The sequence below is a fragment of the Danio rerio genome, chromosome 13, assembly GCF_049306965.1.
Source record: "Danio rerio strain Tuebingen ecotype United States chromosome 13, GRCz12tu, whole genome shotgun sequence".
In the NCBI taxonomy this organism is placed as follows: domain Eukaryota; kingdom Metazoa; phylum Chordata; class Actinopteri; order Cypriniformes; family Danionidae; genus Danio; species Danio rerio.
In genome coordinates this window covers 27,191,411-27,214,340 of record NC_133188.1, presented here as the reverse complement: position 1 = coordinate 27,214,340, position 22,930 = coordinate 27,191,411, and the positions used below count along the sequence as shown (strand labels likewise).

The following is a 22,930-nucleotide window of genomic DNA, read 5'->3' as shown; positions in this document are numbered from 1 at the left end:
TGTTCTCAGAAAACAGCTGCTGGTTTGCTTCATAGTCTGCTAGATGAAATATTGAAATATTGAGATGAAGAACCAGCACTTTCTTCATGCACCCCCCCCTCCCCAAAACAAACAAACATTCATATCTTTTTGAATCTCACAGTTGCAAAGGATGTAGCAAGAGCACAAAGTTTGACCTGAATAATATAGACCTTACATAAGTTTCTGTGCTGTACCAGAGAAAAACACTAAAATAACATTTTTATAAACAGCACTGAAAGCTCAATCTGATTGCAACATTGTTTGTCAGCATCCACAAGTGTCACATTAAATGACACGTAACATAAAATGCTAAATGTCTGTGAATTGATTCTGTGTGCTCCTTTCATGCATGATTTTGCAGCATGAGCCAAAGCAAAGGCGGTTAGCAGATGGCCAGTTTTTTTCCCCCATGGTGACAGACAGAACTTTCTGAGCAACCGCGACGGAAAGATGTGTCATTCATCAACAGCACGCCGTCTACTCGTTTTGGAATACACTCAAACCCAAACATGAAAATATCTCATGAAGATTACTGATTCGCAAAATAATTTAGATTTTTTTTTTTCATTATGCATCATTCTTCCATCTAAAAATGTTATCTTGCATCTTTAAAGCATGCTCATGGGTCACTTTGACTTGAGTGGCATGAAGCATGATATTATTATCAGTCTATTGATTCATATGTTGGGTCTGTGCAGTCAGTGATGCCCAGGAGGCTTCACACACTCATGGTTATGACGGTATTTAGACTGACAGTAAATGGCAATTAGATCAGAACATATTATAGAATAACAGACAAACCTCTCCACCATCCTTGCAGGAACAAAAACATGTTTTGTTATTCAGGCAAAAATGATTCCCAGCACATTATGTAAACCGCAGCATTTGCAAGTCTGTCTGGCATTAACATGAGGTTATCTCTAGCTATGATTCAGGCAGAAATATACAGACCTTCATTATTTGTGTGGCTAAAACTGAAAAACTGTTTTATTTTTTCAGGATATTTCCCATTACATTTGTCTTGGCATTAAAAAACTAAACTATTTAAACAGAAGCTACAGGCAAGAAACCACTTTATTCCATTTCCCAGAGAGGGAATTTAGTAAGAACTTTCATTTGATATCAGAGATATGGAATAATAAATAATACTAGTATAACAATATAGTTAACATGTACAGTACTTAGCATAATTGAGTACACCCCATTTTAAAAATGAATATTTTTATCTATTAATATGGTTAAAATATATATGTACATTTGAACAAAACAGATTTATTAAACAGATATATTTATTAAAATAATATTTTTGTCACACAACATCTTTAGAAATAGAAAGATACAATCATTTCAACAAAATTGTATATATTTTTTTTGTTTCTGTTGATTTGTGCTATTTTTTTTTTTTTAATTTTGCTTAATAACATATAAATTTGCTACTATTTTTTTAACCATTATTTTATGTTATTTTGTTAGATTAGCTCCAGATTTGGGTTCAGTACTGGCTAAACTAATGTATATGCACAAATATAATATTGTAAAGCATCCTAAAGAAAATATTAATTTATATGAGAGATTTGTGGAGGGTGTACTCATATATGCTGAGCACTGTATGTGGGTTTGCTGCATTTTGATGATCTTCAGGTAAGCTTAGGCCACTAAATAATGAATTTACTAAACAGTTAAGCTACATTCTGTTTTGCACTTTATGCAAATTTATAGTTTTCCACTGACTGCTATTAAAGTACTTTGAGCAAATGGTTTATGACTAAAAATAATAGATCAAATTCAGTATATACCAGACTAGGGCTGCACAATATATCATTTCAGCAACAATATCACAATGTGAACATTCACAATACTGTAGACACATTGCGAGTAAATGCAACATTGAGCCTGGATTTTAATATATCATTTCAAGTGTTTTTTGAGGCCTGTGAGCGTGTGAGGGTTTTAAAAGCATGCAGGCCTAAGAAATAACACAAATTTGACAAATTAATACTGATCAATTCTATTTAATTGGTTATAAAATGAAGACTATGCTGTATTATTGAACATTTGATTATTCAATTACTTTATACCTGAATACAGTTTAACTACTCGAAAAACAATATAAAAATGTGTCTTTTATTTATTGAATTCATCTATGCTTTTAGATTATTCCTTATATTTTATGCACTCCCCTACAATCATCATAATTATTCTAAAATTATAAATTCTTTCTAAATAGTTATTCAACACATCTAGTGAAATTGAATTCATATAGCTGTATTGTAGCAAAGTTTGTTTGTAGGGTGAGAAGAAGACAGCAGTAGATTTTATTTTAAATTGTACCCACGACAACACTGTAGCTGTGTGTGTGTGTGTGCTCTCTCTTTTCCCAGTTGCTACTTCACTCCTTATGAAGGGTTGCTCTCTGGCCCAATCACTAGAATAAACAGGTGTTGTTTATTATTTTTGATTAGACCGCTGATTAGCTGCTGGGCTCTGAGCATGCTCTCCCCCCTCAATGGGTGTTCGATCATGCTTACCTCTCCACAAATATATATCGCAGAATAAAAATATTTTGCATATTGTTTGCATTACCCCACTGATAATGCAAACAATATACAGAAAAAGAGATTCAGACGAAATATAAATGCACTGCTCTAAATTGCATGTTTTAGGCATTTTCCTGTGAAAAGGCATTATAAAGTAAATGCTTAACATGGTATTAGGACAGTGTGTTCGTTTTCATCGGCTTGCATGTATATACGCATCATCAATAAGGTGTTACTGAATTTAATCTTTTAATATGGTCTTAATACATTAAGCCATGATTTTAGTGATTAAAAGAAAACCACATCCTAAATGTAAAAGTCACTTAGTTTATTAAATAAAGACCCAATTCATACTGTGAAAAAAAACAATATAATAAACTGGTCCAAAATTTGTTTGGGATTATTTTTATTTTTCATTTAGTTCCATTATTATTTGTTGTACTTTGGACTTTGTTTATTTATTTAAATTGATATTTTATTATTCATTTTATTCTTAATTATTTTCTGTTTTAATAATACTATTTTATTTATCCAAAGATATTATGCAATTTTTAAAAGACATTTCTTGTATTGATTATTTTATATAATTTTATAAGATTAATTTTTATAAACTACTATTATAATTATTCCATTATATATATATATATATATATATATATATATATATATATATATATATATATATATATATATATATATATATATATATATATGTGTGTGTGTGTGTGTGTGTGTGTGTGTGTTGGATTGTTTTGTTTCTTTAATACTAATATGTGTTAATATTATTCAATGTTTATATAATTAATTAAATTATTTATTTATTGTTAAGTGAAATTCTCCTAAAGATTTAGCACTAAGCCTCTGGCACTCCTTTACACCACCAGTTTAATAAACCCTAATGTAAATATTTGTGGCTAGAGACAAATTTAAAAAATTGACAGGACTACTGCAGTTGTATGCATGTTTTACCCTCCAGGTTTCTTCGAAAGTTAAGTGAAAAGTTTTCATTTCAGTATTATAATTTTTCTGTTTTGTTTTTAGATGATTTGCATTGCTGGGTTGGCACAAGGTCTACAAACTTAAAAATAGTTTTTGATATTACACTATTATTTTTGTTTGGATGATTTGCATCGCCATGTTGGCAGAGGAACCACAAGCATTTGACTGGTCATTGTATTGATAAGTCATGCAAAATCTGTCAGGTAAACTGAGTTCATGAAAGCATAACTGCACCGATGTTTGTTCCGAATATTTTCTCCAGACATTTAGTGAGGCGTTAAAGCCCAGACAGTTGTGAGCTTAGATAAAATTAGGCAACACTTTATATTAAAATCTCCTAAAGCCAGATTAAACCACATACAATTACATGCAGTCTGAAATCTATGGAAGCTGAACTGGAGACTGAATGCCAACAACATTAAGGATTTTATCCTGCAATAAACTATTAGGTCTGACTGTTTTATTGCAGTTTTAATGTTCTTATTTGTTCTCTCCAATTGACACTTGCTAAATATACAGTACATGTCTGCACAGTACATCACTTCATAAGAAAGCATTTGCACTAAATCTCTGAAAGAGCCATCTTATCACTTCAAAGTGTGAAATTCTCAGAAATAAGAGCCTCCTCTCATCCGCCCATGCAAATGCCCTCTCTGCCCTGAAACTGAGCTAATCATACTCAAAATCACAGCTGCTCAGAGTCTGGCAGACACAAAAAGCATCCTCAGCTGGACTGAAACCCCAAAATTTGGCCTGCTCACTCACGTCCCCTATGTGCATGCATGAATTCACAAAGCAAGCTAATAATCACCCCTGATCCATATTTCAAGGAATTGTGTCATCTGTTGGAGCCATCTGATGAGAGAGATCAAAGCAAACCAGTGTAGTCATCAGAGAGTCCCATCTGTGAGCTTAATTACTCGTCGAGCAAGCAGGCCTCTCAAGGAGGACGAAGCTGCATTGCATTTACACTAATCAGCGTTCATCACCGTTACACCAACTTACCGTGCGTGTCCTGGTAGTGAGGCAGGCTGAGGTCCCGCAGCGTATCGCCCCATCCCTCCTCCTGCGCCTGCCCGCTAGACACAGAGCCGGGAGGAACGCAGCTCTGACTTCGAGTTTCATTGACTCTCGCATCGTCCGCATTCGTCTCCGGGTAGTTATCCGAATTGGAGTCTCCGGTGGTACTGTAGAAGGGGTTCTCGCTGCTGTCGTCGCCTGACTCCCCGAACACATCATCGGAAATCTGCAGGCTCTCGTAGCGAGATCGCGCCTCCTCGAGCAGCGACAGTCCCCTCCTTCCACACTCCGCCATCGTTTGTCAGTCCCGACGTTGAGCTGCTACACCCGGCGAGCTTCGGCATGCAAATGACCTCCTTAAAAAGAGTCCAATCCGGCATCCAGTCTGCTCTGCCGAGCCCCTCCGCTGCGCCTGAACAGCGGCCGCAGGTCTCACTAGCGGCGGGGAAACAAAGGTGAGCGCCGTGGGAGCTGTCCGCCGTGCGTGGTGCTGAAAAGCCCCAATCCTGCTCGTGGAACCCCTCAACTGACCACTCCACAAACGAGCTCTGCATCCGGGTTGGGTGGGCGAGCGGGCGGACTCCTTTCTCTGTGGAGGACTGAATGAAGCTCCGGCTTCCTTGAAAATCACCTGACTTGCTCTTCCTGCGCTGTCCAATGGGATTAACCTCTGAATGAATCATGGATATTATTATAGACACACGAATTATATTCGTTCTGCCTTAGATGAAGTATTTAGATGGCTTGTAGTAGGTATTGTTTTTTTCGGTTTGAATATGCAAGAGCATCAAACTGGGTTTAGGAAGAATTTTTTAAAGCAAAAAACAAACAAACAAACAAACAAACAAACAAAAAATAATAATAATAAATAAATGAAAATTGAAATTGTGTATTAGTAATGCATTCTTACGCAAAATGCTTACACAGTGTTCAGCATAACTGAGTAAAGCCCATTTTGAAAATAAATATTTTTAACAATTTCTCAGTGAACACAGGCAATTTATCTTTGTGCATTTAAACAAAACAGATTTATTAAACAGATACATTAATTAAAACATTATTTTCATCACCAAACATATTTAGAAATTGAAAGATAATACAATTAAATTCAAGCTAAATATTATTTTTAAAGTACAAACCACGAAATGTCCACAAAAAAAATATTTTATTTTTTTCGTCTTCTCTTTATTTTTCCATTTTTTAAATTTGTATTTAATATTTTTCTATAACATGTAAATTTTTCGTTATCGTAAGTAATTTTGTTTGATAAGCTCCAGATTTGTTTCCCAGAAGGTTGTGGCCAAAAGGGCATCATCTGCGTAAAAACTGGCTAGATAAGTTGGTGGTTCATTCCGCTGGGTTCCCTGAATTATCCGGGAATGAGGGAATGAGGGAATCCTCATTATACAAATATAATATTGTATAGCTTTCTATTAAAAAATATGAATGTATTGCAGTTTGAAAATGAAAGAGTATCAAAAAGTCAAGTATTTTTATTTTCCAATAAATAAATATTCAAATGTGAGCCCCAGAGGCCCAAATGATGTACAGCACTTAGCATAAATGAGTACACCCCATTTTGAAATTTTATATTTTTATTTATTTCTTAGGGAATATGGGTAATATATATTGGTGAATTTGAACAAAACATTCATTCATTTTCTTGTCGGCTTAGTCCCTTTATTAATACGGGGTTGGCACAGCAGAATGAACCGCCAACTTATCCAGTAAGTTTTTACGCAGCGGATGCCCTTCCAGCCGCAACCCATCTCTGGGAAACATCCCCACACACATTCACAAACACACACATTCATACTCTTCGGACAATTTAGCCTACCCAATTCACCTGTACCGCATGTCTTTGGACTGTGGGGGAAACCGGAGCACCTGGAGGAAACACACGCGAAAACATGGAGAACATGCAAACTCCACACAGAAACACCAACTGAGCCGAGGTTCGAACCAGCGACCTAGCAACGCTCTTGCTGTGAGGTGACAGCACTATACCTACTGTGCCACTGCCTCGCCATTTGAACAAAACAGATTTATGAAACAGATACATTTTTTAAAATAATATTTGGTTGCAGAAGGTCTTTAGAAATGGTAAGATAATACATGTATATTCATGCAAATATGCATTTGACAGAGATTGTCATTTCAAATTTAACGTAACCTTTAGTTTCTTTGTTTTATTGGTACGCTACAAAAAAGCCACCTGAAATTAAATGATACAATTAAATATTGTAAATGAATCAGACTTTTAAAATGTAAACACTGTCATACAGACATTAAAACAGACAGAGGACAATGCATAAAACATCAAGGTAAAGGCAAGAAAAGCTTGACTAATGTATTCAGCATTGAATTCCATTGTGTTATAATGGCATTGTTTATCCACTTAAACTCTGCTGCTATTTGAAGATTTCCGCCTGGATTTTGCCTACCCAAATTTAAAAGCTTCCCAAATCCACATGCAGAGGTGTAAATGCAAAAATTTGGTGTCATTTTAAAGAAAACCCTTTGAATTTACATAAAACACTATTGAAAGTGTTTAAAATAACTGTATATGTCGTCTGTGTTATAATGAACACCTAAAAAAGAGGCGCTTTTTGTATTTTTTTTATAAACTCAAATTTGAAAGTGTGGTCTAGCGTGCTTTAATTAATTTTGTTGGTTCCTGCACATCTCTGTAATCATAGGGAAAAAGAAAAAGGTATCTACCATAATCTATGCAAAAGTTATTGCAATCCAACTGATGAGAGATGCTGTATAAGCCACAGAGACCGATCCTTGTTTACGTATTTCACTATTCTTTTGTTTGATCAAACATAATTCAATGTGTTTGGACCACATTAGACATATAAAAGGATTATTTATGCACATCACCTCAAAAACAGAGGAGAATGGCCCTTAAGGGCACAGCATAAGGTAAGAGATGACAGCTGTCTGTGCTATCTGGGGCTGCTTATTGATCATGAATGTATTGTTTACATTTCTGCGCCATGGAAACACCACAATTCATTCAACAACTGTTTGGCATATGAATATAATTCAGCAAAAAGAATGCTAGAACTGTATGAGCACCGGCAACAGCTTTCATTTGAGCTATAACTTGTACATGTGTCAAATGAAAAAATATGAAAATGAACCAATGTAAAATACCTAGCTCGGGTATCCAAAATACTGTGTATTTAAGTGTAAATTACTTTTATACAGTAGAATGAAAACCAAGGTGATGCATATGTCCATAAAATATAGATTCTACACTTTCAAACGACGGTCTGGTGCAACGCTAAACCTTTAAATCTGAAAGCGAAAGTCGATGACGCAAAGTTTAAATGGTTAAGTTGTAGTGTAATAGGCCTAAGTTCAGCATTAAAAAAATAAAATTATACTGCATTAATTATATGATTTAAAGCAAAATTTTTAGGAAATTCCCCTTGGCAAATTTATTGTAATACAGCTTGGTATATATTTGGCCCACAGCCCTCAATCCATTCTGTTTTTTGACCCTTTATAGGAAAAACTTGGGGCATCTCTGCTTTAGATAGTATAAATAATGATATTCATTTATTAATATAATCTTTAAAAATAATTCATTTATGTTGATACATTAGATGCTTGATATGTTAACTTCAAAGATTAAAAGAGCTACTTGACTACACAAAAACATATATGGATAAAAAAAATAACCCAAAAATGTTGATACAGTGCTCAGCATATACGAGAACACCCCTTACAAATCTTTTAAATTCATATTTTTAACAGGAAGCTTTACAATATTATGTGCAAATCATTAGATTAATCTGTATTGAAGTGAAATCTGGAGCTTCTAACAAAATTACTTATGATAATGGTCCAAAAACTAGTACAGTATTAAATAAAAAAATCAAGAGAAGCAAAAATAATAAATAAATAAATAAAAATAAATAAATAAAATAAAATAAAAAATAAAAAATAAAAATAATAGTAATACAATAAATAAATAAATGTAAAATGAAAATTGGAATTTTATTGTATTATCTTTAAATTTCTAAATATGTTTGGTGACTAAAATATTATTTTAATAAATATATCTGTTTGATAAATCTGTTTAGTTTAAATGCATTAAAATACATTGTCTATATTCACAGAAAAATGGTTAAAATATTTATTTTCAATACGGGATGTACTCAATTATGCTGAGCACTGTAGGCTATAAGTGAACAGTTTACAGTGTGTAACCATTAAAACTCCACTATTTTGATACACTTTGAGACCTTTCTAAATATTTAATAATTCACTGTGGGGTATGCGCATTATGAAATCCCTGTGCTGCTCACTACCTGAAAATAATTTCATTAATGGAGTGGTTTGTGGATTATATTTAAGCTGCAGTACTGTACCGCTGGTTGCCCAGTGAGGCGCTGCTCTCAATCCTTCTCTGTTTCAGGCTCTGTGGAGGTTGTATTTTCCAGCTACTCGTCAGCGTGTGCCATGTTTGCGGAAGTTGAATCGATTACTCTGTCATTTAAACGAAATGTAGCACTTTCTACTCACGTTTAACTAAATACATTCTGATTTTATTTATTTGTGACCCGTCCTAAAAGAATGATGACCTTACCGAAGGCACCGGATTCTCTGTGTTTCGACAAAGACGAATTTATGAAGGTGAGAGAGCTGTTAGTCATTTATCAGCTCAACAGAGCTCTGCATTCATCTGTACAATACCTAACTTTAGATGTGTATGTTTGCATTTTGTGTATTCATATATAATTTAACTATAACGTTACTGTTTGGGCAGGAAACTGGTACACCGTTTAGGCTCAATCTACTTACGTTATGTTCAGGGGGCCTAACGTTGAAGACCCAAAACAACGTTAATTTAGAGATTAATATTTTTATTCGGTCTTCAGACGGTTTAAAAATGATATTTTGGCTTTGAAAGAAAAACTATTGGACATTATGTATCTAAACCTTTTCCCCTAGCGGTTACAAATCCAGCGAACTATTTTCACAAATGTGTTCCTGTAATGTAGTTTTTTGACATATTTAACCAAATTATTCATTAATTTTCTTTTCGACTTAGTCCCTTTATTTATAGGGGTCACCACAGCGGAATGAACCGACAACTTATCCAGCATATATTTTACTTAGAGGATGCCCTTCCAGCTGCATTCCATCACTATGAAACATCCATACACTCAATCACACACATACACTACAATTTAGCCTATTCAATTCACCTATAGCGCATGTGTTTTGACTGTGGGAACCCACGCAAACACAGGGAGAACATGCAAACTTCACACAGAAATGTAAACTGACCCAGCTGAGCTCGAACCAGCAACCTTCTTGCTGTGAGGCAACAGTGCTACCCACTGCACCACCCTGCCGCTCCTAACCAAAATATGTTAAAACATATTTTAGAAGAAGAGTTTTTTTAAACTGTTCTTCCAGAGTCTGGAAAGGGGATGAAAAATAAATAATTATGATATAAATTCATTAATTCATTTATTTTCCTTCGGCTTAGTCTCAATTTCAGTGTTCGCCACAGCACAATAAACCACCAACTTTTCCAGCGTATGATTTACGCAGTGGATGCCCTTCCAGCGTCATGCCTTACTTACACCTTACACCGCATGCCTTTGGACTGTGGGGGAAACGGGAGCATCCAAAGGAAACCCACGTGAACACTGGGAGAACATGCAAACTCCACATAGAAATGCTAACAGGTCCAGCCGGGATTCGAACCAGCAACCTTTTTGCTGTGAGGTGACGGTGGTAACCACAGAGCCTCCGTGCTGTCCTATGATACAAATATAATCAATAAAAATTTGGTTATTAATCAAAAAATAAAGTAGATTGTGCAAGTTCAAACAGTCATAATTTAAAAAATAAATAAGGTAAAGGTTTAAATGAATAATAAAATAATTATCACTAGATAAATCTGTAAATAAATAAATAGAGCACAATAATAAGTAGGAAAAAAATAATTAAATAAAAACAACATTTTTCTTATAATATTTTAGACCCATGTATGGTATTTAGACATCTATTAATTTGTCTTTTATTTTACATAAAATTGTGCGTTTTCAAGTTTAGAATGGGGTCCTCACGCAAGGAGGACCATATAGAAACATGCATTTAAAGAAATCTAAAAACACAATTGTTACTATTATTGAACTTTTTTGTATTGTGCACAGAACCAGAAATCCTCATCATCTCAAATCTCGGAAATCTTCAAACATGCCAAATATAAAAATTCTACTGAGTATAGCTGAAATATGTTATCAAGTTGAAATTCATGTTTAATAAGTTCTCTTGTGGTTATGAAGAGTCCTGAAATATTAACTTGATACTTAAATATATTTTAACACGGTTGACTGTTCTCTTAAACCCCAAACAGAATTGAAACTAATTAATTGAAACTCAGATTGTTTATAAATAAATTTTTTAAGCATTTCTGACATTATTTAGCATCATATTTCTACTTGATTTTTTGAATATTTATTTGTATGTTTCCATGCAGGATGACTTCGACGTGGACAAATTTGTGGCTGACTGCCGAAAGCGTGTCCAGTTGGAGGAGATGCGTGAAGATCTGGAGCAATATTACAGACTCCTCAAAACAGCCATGGTTGAGCTTATTAATAAAGACTATGCAGATTTCGTTAACCTCTCCACCAATCTTGTAAGTCTTTGGTCTTTATTAACATTACTTTATCAGCAGAATTGTGTGCTACTGTAAAGTGTGCTTTATGTCTTATTTCTAGTGCAAGATTATGTCATTTTTGCTATGTAAGCATGTATTTGTGTTTTAGGTTGGGATGGATAAAGCCCTCAATCAGCTGTCTGTTCCACTCGGCCAGTTACGTGAAGAGGTGCTGGTAAGTGCTTAACACATCCCTGAATATTTATGGATTGGCCATATTTCATCAAGTCAATATCTAAGTATGTTCCTGTCATCAACAGAGTTTACGATCCGCTGTGAATGAAGTTATTGAAGCTATAGACACCCAGTTGTCCAAGCAGGATGACATTCAGAAAAAGAAGGTAGGGCATGATGCGAAAACTTCATTTATTTTATTTTGAAATATGATTTTACCACTTTACACATGTTGATCAATAATATTGTGTCCCGTGCAGCTCTGTGTGTTAAGACTGATTCAAGTTGTGAGATCAGTAGAGAAGATTGAGAAAATTCTTCACCAAAACACCAAAGATACAACATCACTGGAGACCAGCAGGTGGGCTAGACTTAAAAATGCAGGGTGTTGTCATGTTGTGGATTGATCATAAAACAATTAAGTTCAAGAATTGTGTTGTTTCAGCTCATTTTCAATAATAAACACTTAAGCAAAAGTAATTTATTGAATGGTTTGGTCTTTGTATGCTTTTTAAAATCCCTCTGTTTTTTGGGGGTCTCATACACTGCATTGGTTAGAAACAAATGTATGAAATATTATTGTAATTAATTGTAATTAATGTCTAAAGAATAAACACAAGATAATTGCAGAAAATGATAGTACATGTGTGCACTAAATATAATAATATTTACAATAGATTCTATGTGAAGTGGGACCTGGACCTTGGTGCAGACAGTGAAGACATGTCTGAGATAAGAAAATATTGCATAGCCAGAATAACACTGTCGTAACACAGTCAATAACATAGGAATAGAAAGTTAATGCAAAAGCCTTTGCTGTTACTTTTGATCAGTTTAATTTATATTTGCTCTATGAAAAGTAAATTAAAAAACCTAATAAACCAATACAAATACTGACCCCAAAATAGTAGCGTACATCACAGCTAAACAACTTGTTTTGAAATATGTCCCATGCATGATATAAGATAATTATTTAGTAGCTATTTTAAGTACCTCTAGCTACTAGCTACACAGTGCGGTGTATATGAGTGCTGTTTTTTAAGTTAATAGCCATGTTAATGAAGGCTTTTTAACTTGTTCACCTACTTTTTGAGTGCCTTGAACTGATGATTTTTTGTAAATCTTTACTTATCAAGATACTTTTTTTTTTTTTACAGATAGCATTATTTGATGAATAAAGATATTAATGAAAGAAATTTGCTCAGCAGGAATACGAAATGTAAAAATAAACAAAATAATAAACACAAGATAATTGCTGTAAACTATAATATATACGAGCACTGAATATAAAAATATATACAATGGAATGTATGTGAAGTTGGACCTGGATCTTGGTTCAAGCAGTGAAGACATGTCTGAGATAAAAAATTTTTGCATAGCCAGAATAACACTGTCATAACACAGTCAATAACATAGAAATAAAAAGTTAATGCAAAAGTCTTTGGTGTTACTTCTGACGAGTTTAAGTCATACTTGATGTGTAAAAAGTACATTAAAAAAAATAAAACAATACAAACAACTGACCCCAAAATAGTAATGTACATCACAGCTAAATAGCTTGTTTTGGAATATATCTCATGTATGGTATAAGAAAATTATTTAAAATTATTATGTTTTTTAAATACCTCTAGCTACAGTGTGGTGCACTTGGGTGCTGTTTTTTTTTTTTTTAATTAATAGCCATGTTAAAAAAGGCTTTTTAATTTTTTTACCTACTTTTTGAGTGCCTTGAACTGATGATTTTTAATATATCTTTATAAATCCCTTATCTAAAGAGCATCGTTAACACATTCAATACCCCTGAAGCACAATTTTTTTGTTCGCTTCTGAACCTCTAACTAGTGTTTGCATTTAAACTACACTAAGCATTGCAAATGGCTAATTTGTTGTTTGTTTTTCAGTCCACTTCTGGCAGGTCAGATTTTAGAGCGGATTGCCACTGAATTCAACCAGTTACAGTTTCATGCTGTCCAGAGCAAAGGAATGCCATTGCTTGATAAAGTCCGCCCGGTGAGCTTTTTTGAAAATTACAAGTGTTTTTAACATGACCATTTTGACACGTTTCAAATTTAAATGAGAACATTTTGATTATATGTCTGCTTACTGATTTTCTGTTCTGCGTTTCAGAGAATAGCAGGTATCACAGCTATGCTTCAGCAGTCCCTTGAAGGTTTATTGATCCAAGGCCTGCAGACGTCAAACATAGATATCGTACGCCATTGCCTCAGGACATATGCTACCATCGATAAGACCAGGGATGCAGAGGCGCTGGTTGGACAGGTCTTAGTCAAACCGTACATGGATGAGGTAGATTTTGCATATCACTCAGTTGAGGCTGCACAGTCATTAGTAAGATAGTCTCAGTATTGTGAACTTTGCAAATGGAACTGAAGCCTACAGCTTGTTTTGGAATATATCTTGTTTTGTAATATATATATATATATATATATATATATATATATATATATATATATATATATATATATATATATATATATATATATATATATATATATATATAAAATTTTTTTTTTTTTTTTTTGGGCGTATTTCCACAATTGTAAATGTAATTGATTTGTTTGTGTTGAGGGCTTATAACAGGTTATAATACAGAAGTCAACAGGGTATAATACAGAACTATGCATGTAATTCATAATTACACACGACAGAAATTTACTCATCTGCCTTCCTAAACCTTTAAAAATTTACAACTTCATAAAATAGTCTCATTCTGTTTTTTTTGTTTGTTTGTTTGTTTTAAATTTGAGCCTGGTTTCTCTAGAGGTTTTTCCTTCACTTTCATCAATTGGTGAAGTTTGTTCCTCGCCAAATCAAATAATGTTCTTCCGGGCAAAAAGTCTTCATTGGTGTGAGCCTGTAGTTTGCCATTGGGGAATTACATGTTTCTAACCAGTCCTTTTCCGTTATACTACTTTTTCCTTCTTTTCCCCATTTAATTCTAACATATGAGTTAGGGTCTGATCTATAGTTTTGAAAACAATGATAAAATCAACAGACTATTGTCAGTGTTACCCCTTTATGCTGACAGAATTATTTTCACTAAAGCACTTTGAGTCAAATCCCCTCTCTTGTGCACTACTGAATTAAAATAATGTCTTATTTGAAAGTTTATATAAATCTGCATTTTTTTTGTTGGAATCTTTTGAGTAAATGATTCTGAGACCGCCAGCACCAAATGAGTTATACTTAATTACTTTTAAAAGATAATTCACTTTTTGATCAGTATTGCATATATCAGTGTTTATATTGCATCTATATACCTTTATCCCAATACTTCTGTAGTAATTTGACTTTTAATAACAAAAAAGTAACCACATTGTTTAGGTAAAACACTGAAGCCATTTCAAAACTATACACACTCTCTCTGGCTCAGCAGCAGTGGCAATGCATATCTGAATTTCCATTCTGATCATGGACGTAGTTGCCAAGTATTAAAACCACACAATTGTCATCTAGGACAATATAATTGTGTGTGTGATTGAATTGATTTTGCAATCGATCCTACATTATATTCTGTGGCAAGTACTAGTATGTACAGTAGTTATTGCATTAAAAAAGGGGACACTGCTTTTGAGGTGGGATATGGATAAGGTTAGGGACAGCTTTGGTGGTATGGGTATACTCTTTAAAAAAATGTTGGGTTATTTCAACCCAAATTGGTGAAATTAAGTGTAGGTTTAAGTATGGGTCAACAGTGTAATTAGAAATATAATTACATGCAGGCATTTTTTTAAAATACTTTAGGAACAATGTAAAAACCAAGTGTTTACACTATGGGTGCTTTTACAATAACGTTAGCACTTTTGGTCCACACCTGGGTTAATTTGACATCATAGTACGGTACGTTTAGCTAATATGAACGCATCTTCTCAACTCGGGTGCGCACCCTTGAAGTGTACCCGGATCCGCCTGAAAGAGGTGGTCTGGGGTACGGTTCAAGCGAACTCTCATACAGTTTACTTATGTTATAAATGCAATCGGACCAAATAACAGAAGTGAACCGCCAATTGTACAACAGACTATCATTTTCATAATGTTTATTCGTGTTTGTGTGTGTCTTTGTATCACGTACTGTACCTTGGCGACAAGTGGTACTAAGCCAAGACAAACACTGTGATGATGTCTCTTCCAAAAAAAGCTTCTGCAGACATCTCAGTATGTTCTGAACATTTATAATATTTTTTCATTTTGGTGCTTGGCTTTCGTGACTGTTACCTACGCCAATAGCCGTAAACTAAACAGCAGCTCGATGCTGCAAACGTACCGGGGTTCAGAAAAAAAAAAAGACAGTGTGAACTAGGGTTGTAACGATATGAATTTTTTACGGTATGATAATCGTCTAAAACAATACCACGGTTTGACGGTTTCGCGGTATACGGTATTAAATAGTAATTCTCATAGCAAAGACCCTGAAAAGAATAAGAACACGTTTTCTGACTGAACAAAGGTTTTATTTCAACAAACTTTTGAAAGAACCATTTTAATAGAACTATAGAAGTCTTTTATAAAAATAAACTGAAAAATCTCCCATTTTAATAAATTAAATTAGAAGGAATAAACAAGCAGGGTCTTTTAAGATTAGACAAAAATAAACTTAAACTGTCCTTCCTTATAAGCAGGATAAATGGGAGACCAAAAGTGCAATACCAAGTTTATGGCTGTAAACATGTATTTAAAGCGTTGTTTTTATCAGTCTAGGCTGTGATGAAGAAATGTAAGCATGTTGAGATTTTCAGGACCTTATCTTGACCGCTGAGGTGAGAGAATGTGTCCACTTGTACAATGAACAAATCAAAAAATAATAAATAATGTGTCAAAGTCCAAATAAACATGGTGCAAATCCTCAGTAAAAAAATAGATATAAATATTTACTATACTATAAATAGTTACATAACGAAACTAGATTCAATATGGAACATCCTTAGGTTTTATGTGCCAGCATGGATATGGTTGTCTGTGGATATGGATTTGGATGTGGTTGTATGCAATGCAGACAAACAGCTGCACCTTCATTTGTGTCTTTTGAAAACAGCAAGAGCAGCAGTTCGTCTTTGCTGTGTCACTGTTTTGTCATGTTTCTGTGCTGCTGTGCATGCAAAGTACTTAGTATGAGAATTATTTCATGCAAAACTTTTTTTTTTTTGCGTTTTATTTAGCCGCGCAGAAATGTATGCCTATCTCTCATTCCGTGTTGTTCAAAAAGCTCAGTGTTGGTCCACAAACAAAAGTGAAACCTATGCTTATTGGTTGTGATATAGCGAGTTTGAACCAATCTGGGCATGGATGAGGGACAATGCATCAATGTGTCATGTCTGGTTTGTCCGGAGACACAGTGACGAGCGTTTCTTTGTCAAATCAGCGTTGTCAAATTTTGATGACGTAACCGCACTGATTCCGGAGCCTCTGAAAGTTATGTGATACAGCACTGGAAAGCTGAGATTCTCTTCTTTATGCCAATCTTTGAATTGTATGAATCGGATCAGCGGATCAAAAGTTATTAAACATTTAAGAGCAATACTTATTTTTAGCCGCGGGCGGCTGTCTCGGTCTTTAAGGGTTAAAACCGTTGATATGCAATTGTTCATGGTATGATAATCGTGCACGTTCAAATCGTGGTAAACCGTCATACCGGTATATTGTTACAACCCTAGTGTGAACATAACTGAGAAGGTGGCAAGCGGGGACACTGGAACTTAGGTTTTGGTCCAGACAATTGAACCAAGTGTGAAAGCACCCTATAAGTGCTTTGTACCAATTCATCAATTTAAATGTACATGCATAGTAGTTAAGTCCACATAATATGAAGGAGAACCTTGCAATCTTCTAACCACAACTGTTCTTTTTTTGTCAGGTTATAGTTGAACAGTTTGTCAAGTCTAGCCCTAATGGTCTTAAGGTGATGTACGCAAAGCTGTTAGAGTTTGTGCCTCATCACTGCAGACTTCTGCGAGAGGTGACCGGTGGCGCAATCTCTAGGTATGTTTGCCACTCACATAAAACTTTTACAGCATTGAGCCATTGTAGTCAGATCATACACAATATATTTTAATGAGCTTCCCTTTATGCACATCTAGTGATAAAGCTGACATTGTTCCCGGATACGACTTCCTAGTGAACTCCGTTTGGCCTGAAATCATTAGAGGTGTTGAGGAAAGAGTCCCTTCTCTTTTTAATCCCGGAAACCCAGATGTGTTTTATGAGGTGAACAAAGCAAAAAAAAAAAAAGTGCATTCATATTTTCTATAAAGTTTGGAGGATACATATAAAACTTTTTTTGCAGTTTTGACTGAAGTTAAAATTTGTCTTAATTTTTTTTATTTGTCTTTAAATTTATGTCTTGTATTCGTGCAGAGATACACTGTCAGCATGGATTTTGTGCGTAAGTTTGAGAGGCAGTGTGGTTCTCAGGCCAGTGTGAAGAGGTTGCGAGCACATCCAAGCTACCAGAGCTTTCACAACAAATGGAACCTGCCAGTGTATTTCCAGCTGCGGTGAGTATGATGACTTCAGCCCGAAGTGTACTTTGTTTTTATGCCACTTTAAAAAATATACTGCACATATGCTGTATGGCTGCACAATATATTGTTTCAGCATCGATACCACAATGTTTGCATTTGCATTCGGATCTGCAACGTTGAGTTAGTATTAGTTGAGCAGAAGTTTTTATTATAATAGAGTATAAATGTATAATTTGCATCTGTTTTTAAGGCCTGTGACTGTGTGAGTATTTCAAGAGAGCTTAAAGGAGAGGTCTCAACCTGCTGGTGTTCCTATGATCTGTGTGCTACCTCATCAGAATGTGCTACCAGTAGCTCAATCTGTCATAATTTAGCTAAAAAAACAGGATTAGCACATCTTTTCAGCTTCAAATGTCTATCAGAATGAACTACCTACTTAAAGAACGGTGTAAAAACAGGGGTAGCGCATTTTGTTAAGGCAGTAGTTTTCTCTGATAGACATTTGAAGCTGCTACGCCTTTTTCTACATTGTTCAGTAGAGTAGTAGTTAATTTCCAGGGGTAGCACATATTGTCAGCTTTAAATATCTATCGAAATTAACTACCACTCTAGAACACCGGCCCGCAGGCCATTTGCGCCCCTCCCCCTCCATCATCCCTCCGTCTCGCAATTGACATAAAATGTAATGAGATTCGGCCCACAAAACATATATTTTTAAATCACTATCAATGACTAGGTTTACATGGACACCAATAATTCGATTTTAATTCAAGTAAGAGAATTCTCTCATGAAGAGTCTACCATCTGCCATTTTGATAAATTTAATCCGATTAAGGTCATATTCAAACTAAAGAGATATCGAATTGGAGTTTCGGATTGGGAACATGGGGATTATGCAGATTTTAGTCGCATTATTGAATTGTGGTAACATTACAAACATGTAAACCCCTTAATCAAACTATTACTGCCATGTAGGACTTTCCGCCGCGCTTTGCAACAGAATAGTTCACACACACCAACACACGGCTGTTTGACACTCTCTGCACCTACCGAGTCAGTGCAGACCACAGACACCTGCATTGTGAAATGGGGAGTTTTTCTTTCTTCCATTCAGCATGTGGTATGGACTTCCATTAAAACAACAATCTTCCAGCAGGTCATAGATGCAGCCAAAAATCTCGTTTGTCACAGGGGGCATGCGTAAAATGTTCTCGAATAAAAGTGAAAGTGCCAAACTGCCGTTAAAGTCGACAAATTAAAAATGAAACACCCGAAACTGCATGAAACTCGAGAGGAAATGCGGATAGTGTGGTGACGCGATGACATTAATCGAATTATGTGTTATAACATGTAAAACGGGATCATGAAAGGAGCATTAAAAAAGCAACTTAACAAAAGTAAACACCTTAATCTTATTATTGTCTTAATTAGATAATAATAATGAGATTACTGATGTCCATGCAAACGAAGTCATTGTTGTACAGTGACCTATACACTTGTGGTTTTGACCCCTCCACCTACTGGACATTTAAGGTACTGTACTATTCGAGTTACTTTCTGTTTCCCTGTGTGCGGTCGCATACACATGCATTTTAATTTTGTGGCTGATTTAAACGTTGAAATAAATGTGCGTAAGTGCTCTATTTTTACTAAAGCTTTATTTTCGTTAATATTCAAGGCCCATTTGATTATAATCAGTTTTATACCTTGTGGTTTACACTTTATGCTGGTGGTGTAAATAGGATCATTTTGCTAATATTAGATTCAAGTTGTCTCATTTAATAGATTTTCCTCATATGCGTATTAAGAGTTGTATAAAAATGTGCATTAGTAAAATGTTACTGCTGGCTGAATTGAACATGTAAATTAAATGTGGATATTTATTTTTCCCTTGTTATAATTTGACAAAAAAGAAAGATACCAAGACGAACAATTGCCAGTAAAGTCACTAAAGTTACCCAAACTGCATTCTGCTGTCTTATACTATCTGTTAAATTTTTGGTTAAGCAATAATTGATTAGGACATTATTATTATGCCTATTATTAAATTGTAGTATTATCATAGCAGTTTAAACTACCCCTTTAATGTGCACGACAAGAAACAAAAAGAAAGAGCTTTAATACTCTGGGGAAGAATGTCTGAGTGCATTAATTACATCAGGTTTCCACATTTGTCCTGTGCTAGAATGTTAAAACAGCCCTCCTATGAATTGTTAGTCACTGATATGGCGTAAAGTGTTGCAGCAAAACAGACTGAATCATTTTTATCTTTAATAAAGGTTAATTTTATTGAAATTATTAATATGATGTGGACTAAAATGTTTTTTTTACATTTGCTTATTCAATTTCTGTACTTGAATACTACTAAGATTGTTAAGTTTTTGTTTTCATTTGTTTCTTTGCTCTTTTGTGTTTATCAAATTTGTTTAGAATTATTATATTTTATTATATTGATTCCCATCCAGAATGATCCTAATCAATCTAAATTAATGAATTTGTTCTAAAGAAAGCGTAATTAAAGCAATCTGACGAAATTGTATTTATATTACATTATATATCACATAAAAACAAAATATTGCAATGTCAGATTTTTCTAATATTGTGCAGCCCTAGTCTACTGTGTTGCACAATTTTACCATAAAACCTGAAGTATACTTTGGGATTCAAAAATCCAGAAATGCCACTCCACTGCTGTATTTGTTAGCTAGTGTACTTGGTCAATACAGAATAACCCAACTTGACCCGTGACCCAACTTTCCCTGCTCTGTGAAATAAATAGTTTAGATATAGAAATAGAAATAGTTTTTATGTTTATTGGGAACAATATGATTTACTCCTGATTTATTTATTTTTTTTAATTCCTGTGCAGCTTGGATTCTGTGATCTTGTGCAATATATTTAAAGAGAGATAATTGCCCTGGATGTGAATCGATCTGTGTTTAAGGCTGAACAGTTTTTGCTCTGTGATGTTTGATCTTCACTGGTTATAAAGTCCACTGCTATCTTAGTTTGTTTAAGCCAGTAAAGCCTATATATTGTATTTGCTTTTTCTTGGAATTAAGGCTGATGATACACTGGGCAACTTTTAGAGCAATGTTACTGGGCAACTTCGGGAAATTATGCCATTAGTGAACAGCTAATTAGGGTGACCGGATCCAGATGCAATTTTGTTGGCCATTCTCGAGAGGAAAGTAGCCAAGCAAAAATGTTGTGTAATATTGCAATAACAGTGTTTAAACAATTCTTTGTGTATCATCAGCAAAAACGGGAGCCAAAGTAATAGTACTTTACATACAGTTTGTGTTATACAGTGTTTTACTGTTTTTATTTTTATAGTTGAACAGTTTGGATTTGAAACCGTGTTACTACCTGTAGTTTTTCTAGTTATTGAACATAACAGAAAACAAAATATGCAAACTAATAAAATTTTGTCTAAATTTAATATAATATTTTTATTTGGTTAAAATAATAATTGACAGATACACAGCTGTGTTTACAGACATTTTTATATAATGTTTTAGACAACAATACCGATTTTAGAATTAAAAAGCAATGTTTAGTGGAATATGAAAGATTTGTTATGACTAATTGACATTTACAATTCAAATGTTTTTTTTCCCTTAACAAAAATCAATTAACATTTTACTCAAACATACAGAGACCTGGAAGGGACATAATGGCGGGGAAAAATTAGTGGAAGAAAAACAATTGAGTGATAGAAAAATATATTAAGTTTTTGTGTTCCCTCGCAAAGATGTTTTGCGTTCCCACTTCCTGTTCACTTCATACATGTCAACCCCAATTCTTGCCGGGATTCTTCCGTATTTTACCATTCTTTCCTGCTATCATCCTATCATTAAGTATTTTCCCATATTTGTCCCATATTTTAATCTTGAAAGCATGTTGCAATTCATATGAAATTTAAATAAAAGCTGTGCATCGATCGTCGCCCTGCAACCTCTAAATCAGTGAATGCAGTGAATAAAGGACGCGTTCCATATGATAAACTGATCCCAGATCAGCTTCTGTACATGCCATTTGAAGAGGAGCTAATGTGCAGGACACTTTGGGATTTGGGTGTCTGTTGTGTCTGACAAAAACACTTACTATAATATGTAATTCCTGCATATTTTATTTTAAACGTAAATAATTTTCTCTTAAATGATCACAAACAGGTAATCAAATGCTTTCATTATTGATCTGTGCATTGACACCTCTCTTATCATTCATTTGCAGCTCTTGACTTGTTTGATAACAGTGGTGTCACTTTAAATGGTGTGTACAAAAGCTGATCTGGGATCAGTTTATCATACTAAGCGCCTTCGTCAGTCAGTGCTTATACATGCATTCGCTGATTCAGAGGTTGCACATGATCGATGCACATCTTTAACTGAAAGAAAGTAAATGCAGACATTATATTAATTTCAACATGCTTTCAAGATTAAAAATACGGGAGAACTAGCAGGATAGAATGGTAAAATACAGAAGAATCCTGGCAAAAACGGGAGGGGAACAACAGTTTTGCGAGGGAATGCAAAAACTTAAAATATATATATATATATATATATATATATTCCTATCACCCAGTTATTTTTTCCTCCACCCATTTTTCCCCATCTTCGTGTGCATACCGGGTCTCTGTACAAACCGATACCTTGTAAATACAGATGAACTGAGGAGATTCAATAGCTGTATGTTAATGAATTTGAAATGTATTGAAATTATATTTATTTAAATATTGGTACAAATAAAAGTCGGCGAGGTAGTGGCGCAGTAGGTAGTGCTGTAGCCTCACAGCAAGCAGGTCGCTGGGTCGCTGGTACGAACCTCGGCTCAGTTGGCGTTTCTGTGTGGAGTTTGCATGTTCTCCCTGCCTTCGCGTGGGATTCCTCCGGGTGCTCCGGTTTCCCCCACAGTCCAAAGACATGTGGTACATTTTAATTGGGTAGGCTAAATTGTCCGTGGGTGTGGGTGTGTGGGTGTGTGTGTGGGTGTGTGGGTGTGTG

The 22,930-nt window shown here is 34.7% G+C and overlaps 2 protein-coding genes across 3 annotated transcripts in view; one reads left to right on the top strand and one right to left on the bottom strand.

Moving 5' to 3' along the window:
- Window positions 1–5,105, bottom strand: part of pgbd5 (piggyBac transposable element derived 5) — a 33,490-nt gene extending 28,385 nt beyond the window's left edge. Inside the window, exon 1 of one of the 2 annotated variants that reach the window (XM_073919886.1) lies at window positions 4,563–5,105. In XM_073919886.1, coding sequence (XP_073775987.1) covers window positions 4,563–4,872 — 310 coding nt within the window. In that variant the 5' untranslated portion in view covers window positions 4,873–5,105. The remainder of the gene's footprint in view (window positions 1–4,562) is intronic. The other variant, NM_001145605.1, reaches the window with a different exon arrangement.
- Window positions 5,106–9,032: 3,927 nt separating this feature from the next.
- Window positions 9,033–22,930, top strand: part of cog2 (component of oligomeric golgi complex 2) — a 22,905-nt gene continuing 9,007 nt past the window's right edge. Inside the window, 10 exon segments of the mRNA NM_213354.1 lie at window positions 9,033–9,227; window positions 11,089–11,250; window positions 11,381–11,446; window positions 11,532–11,612; window positions 11,706–11,806; window positions 13,347–13,455; window positions 13,573–13,752; window positions 17,318–17,442; window positions 17,541–17,667; window positions 17,818–17,957. Coding sequence (NP_998519.1) covers window positions 9,168–9,227; window positions 11,089–11,250; window positions 11,381–11,446; window positions 11,532–11,612; window positions 11,706–11,806; window positions 13,347–13,455; window positions 13,573–13,752; window positions 17,318–17,442; window positions 17,541–17,667; window positions 17,818–17,957 — 1,151 coding nt within the window. The 5' untranslated portion in view covers window positions 9,033–9,167.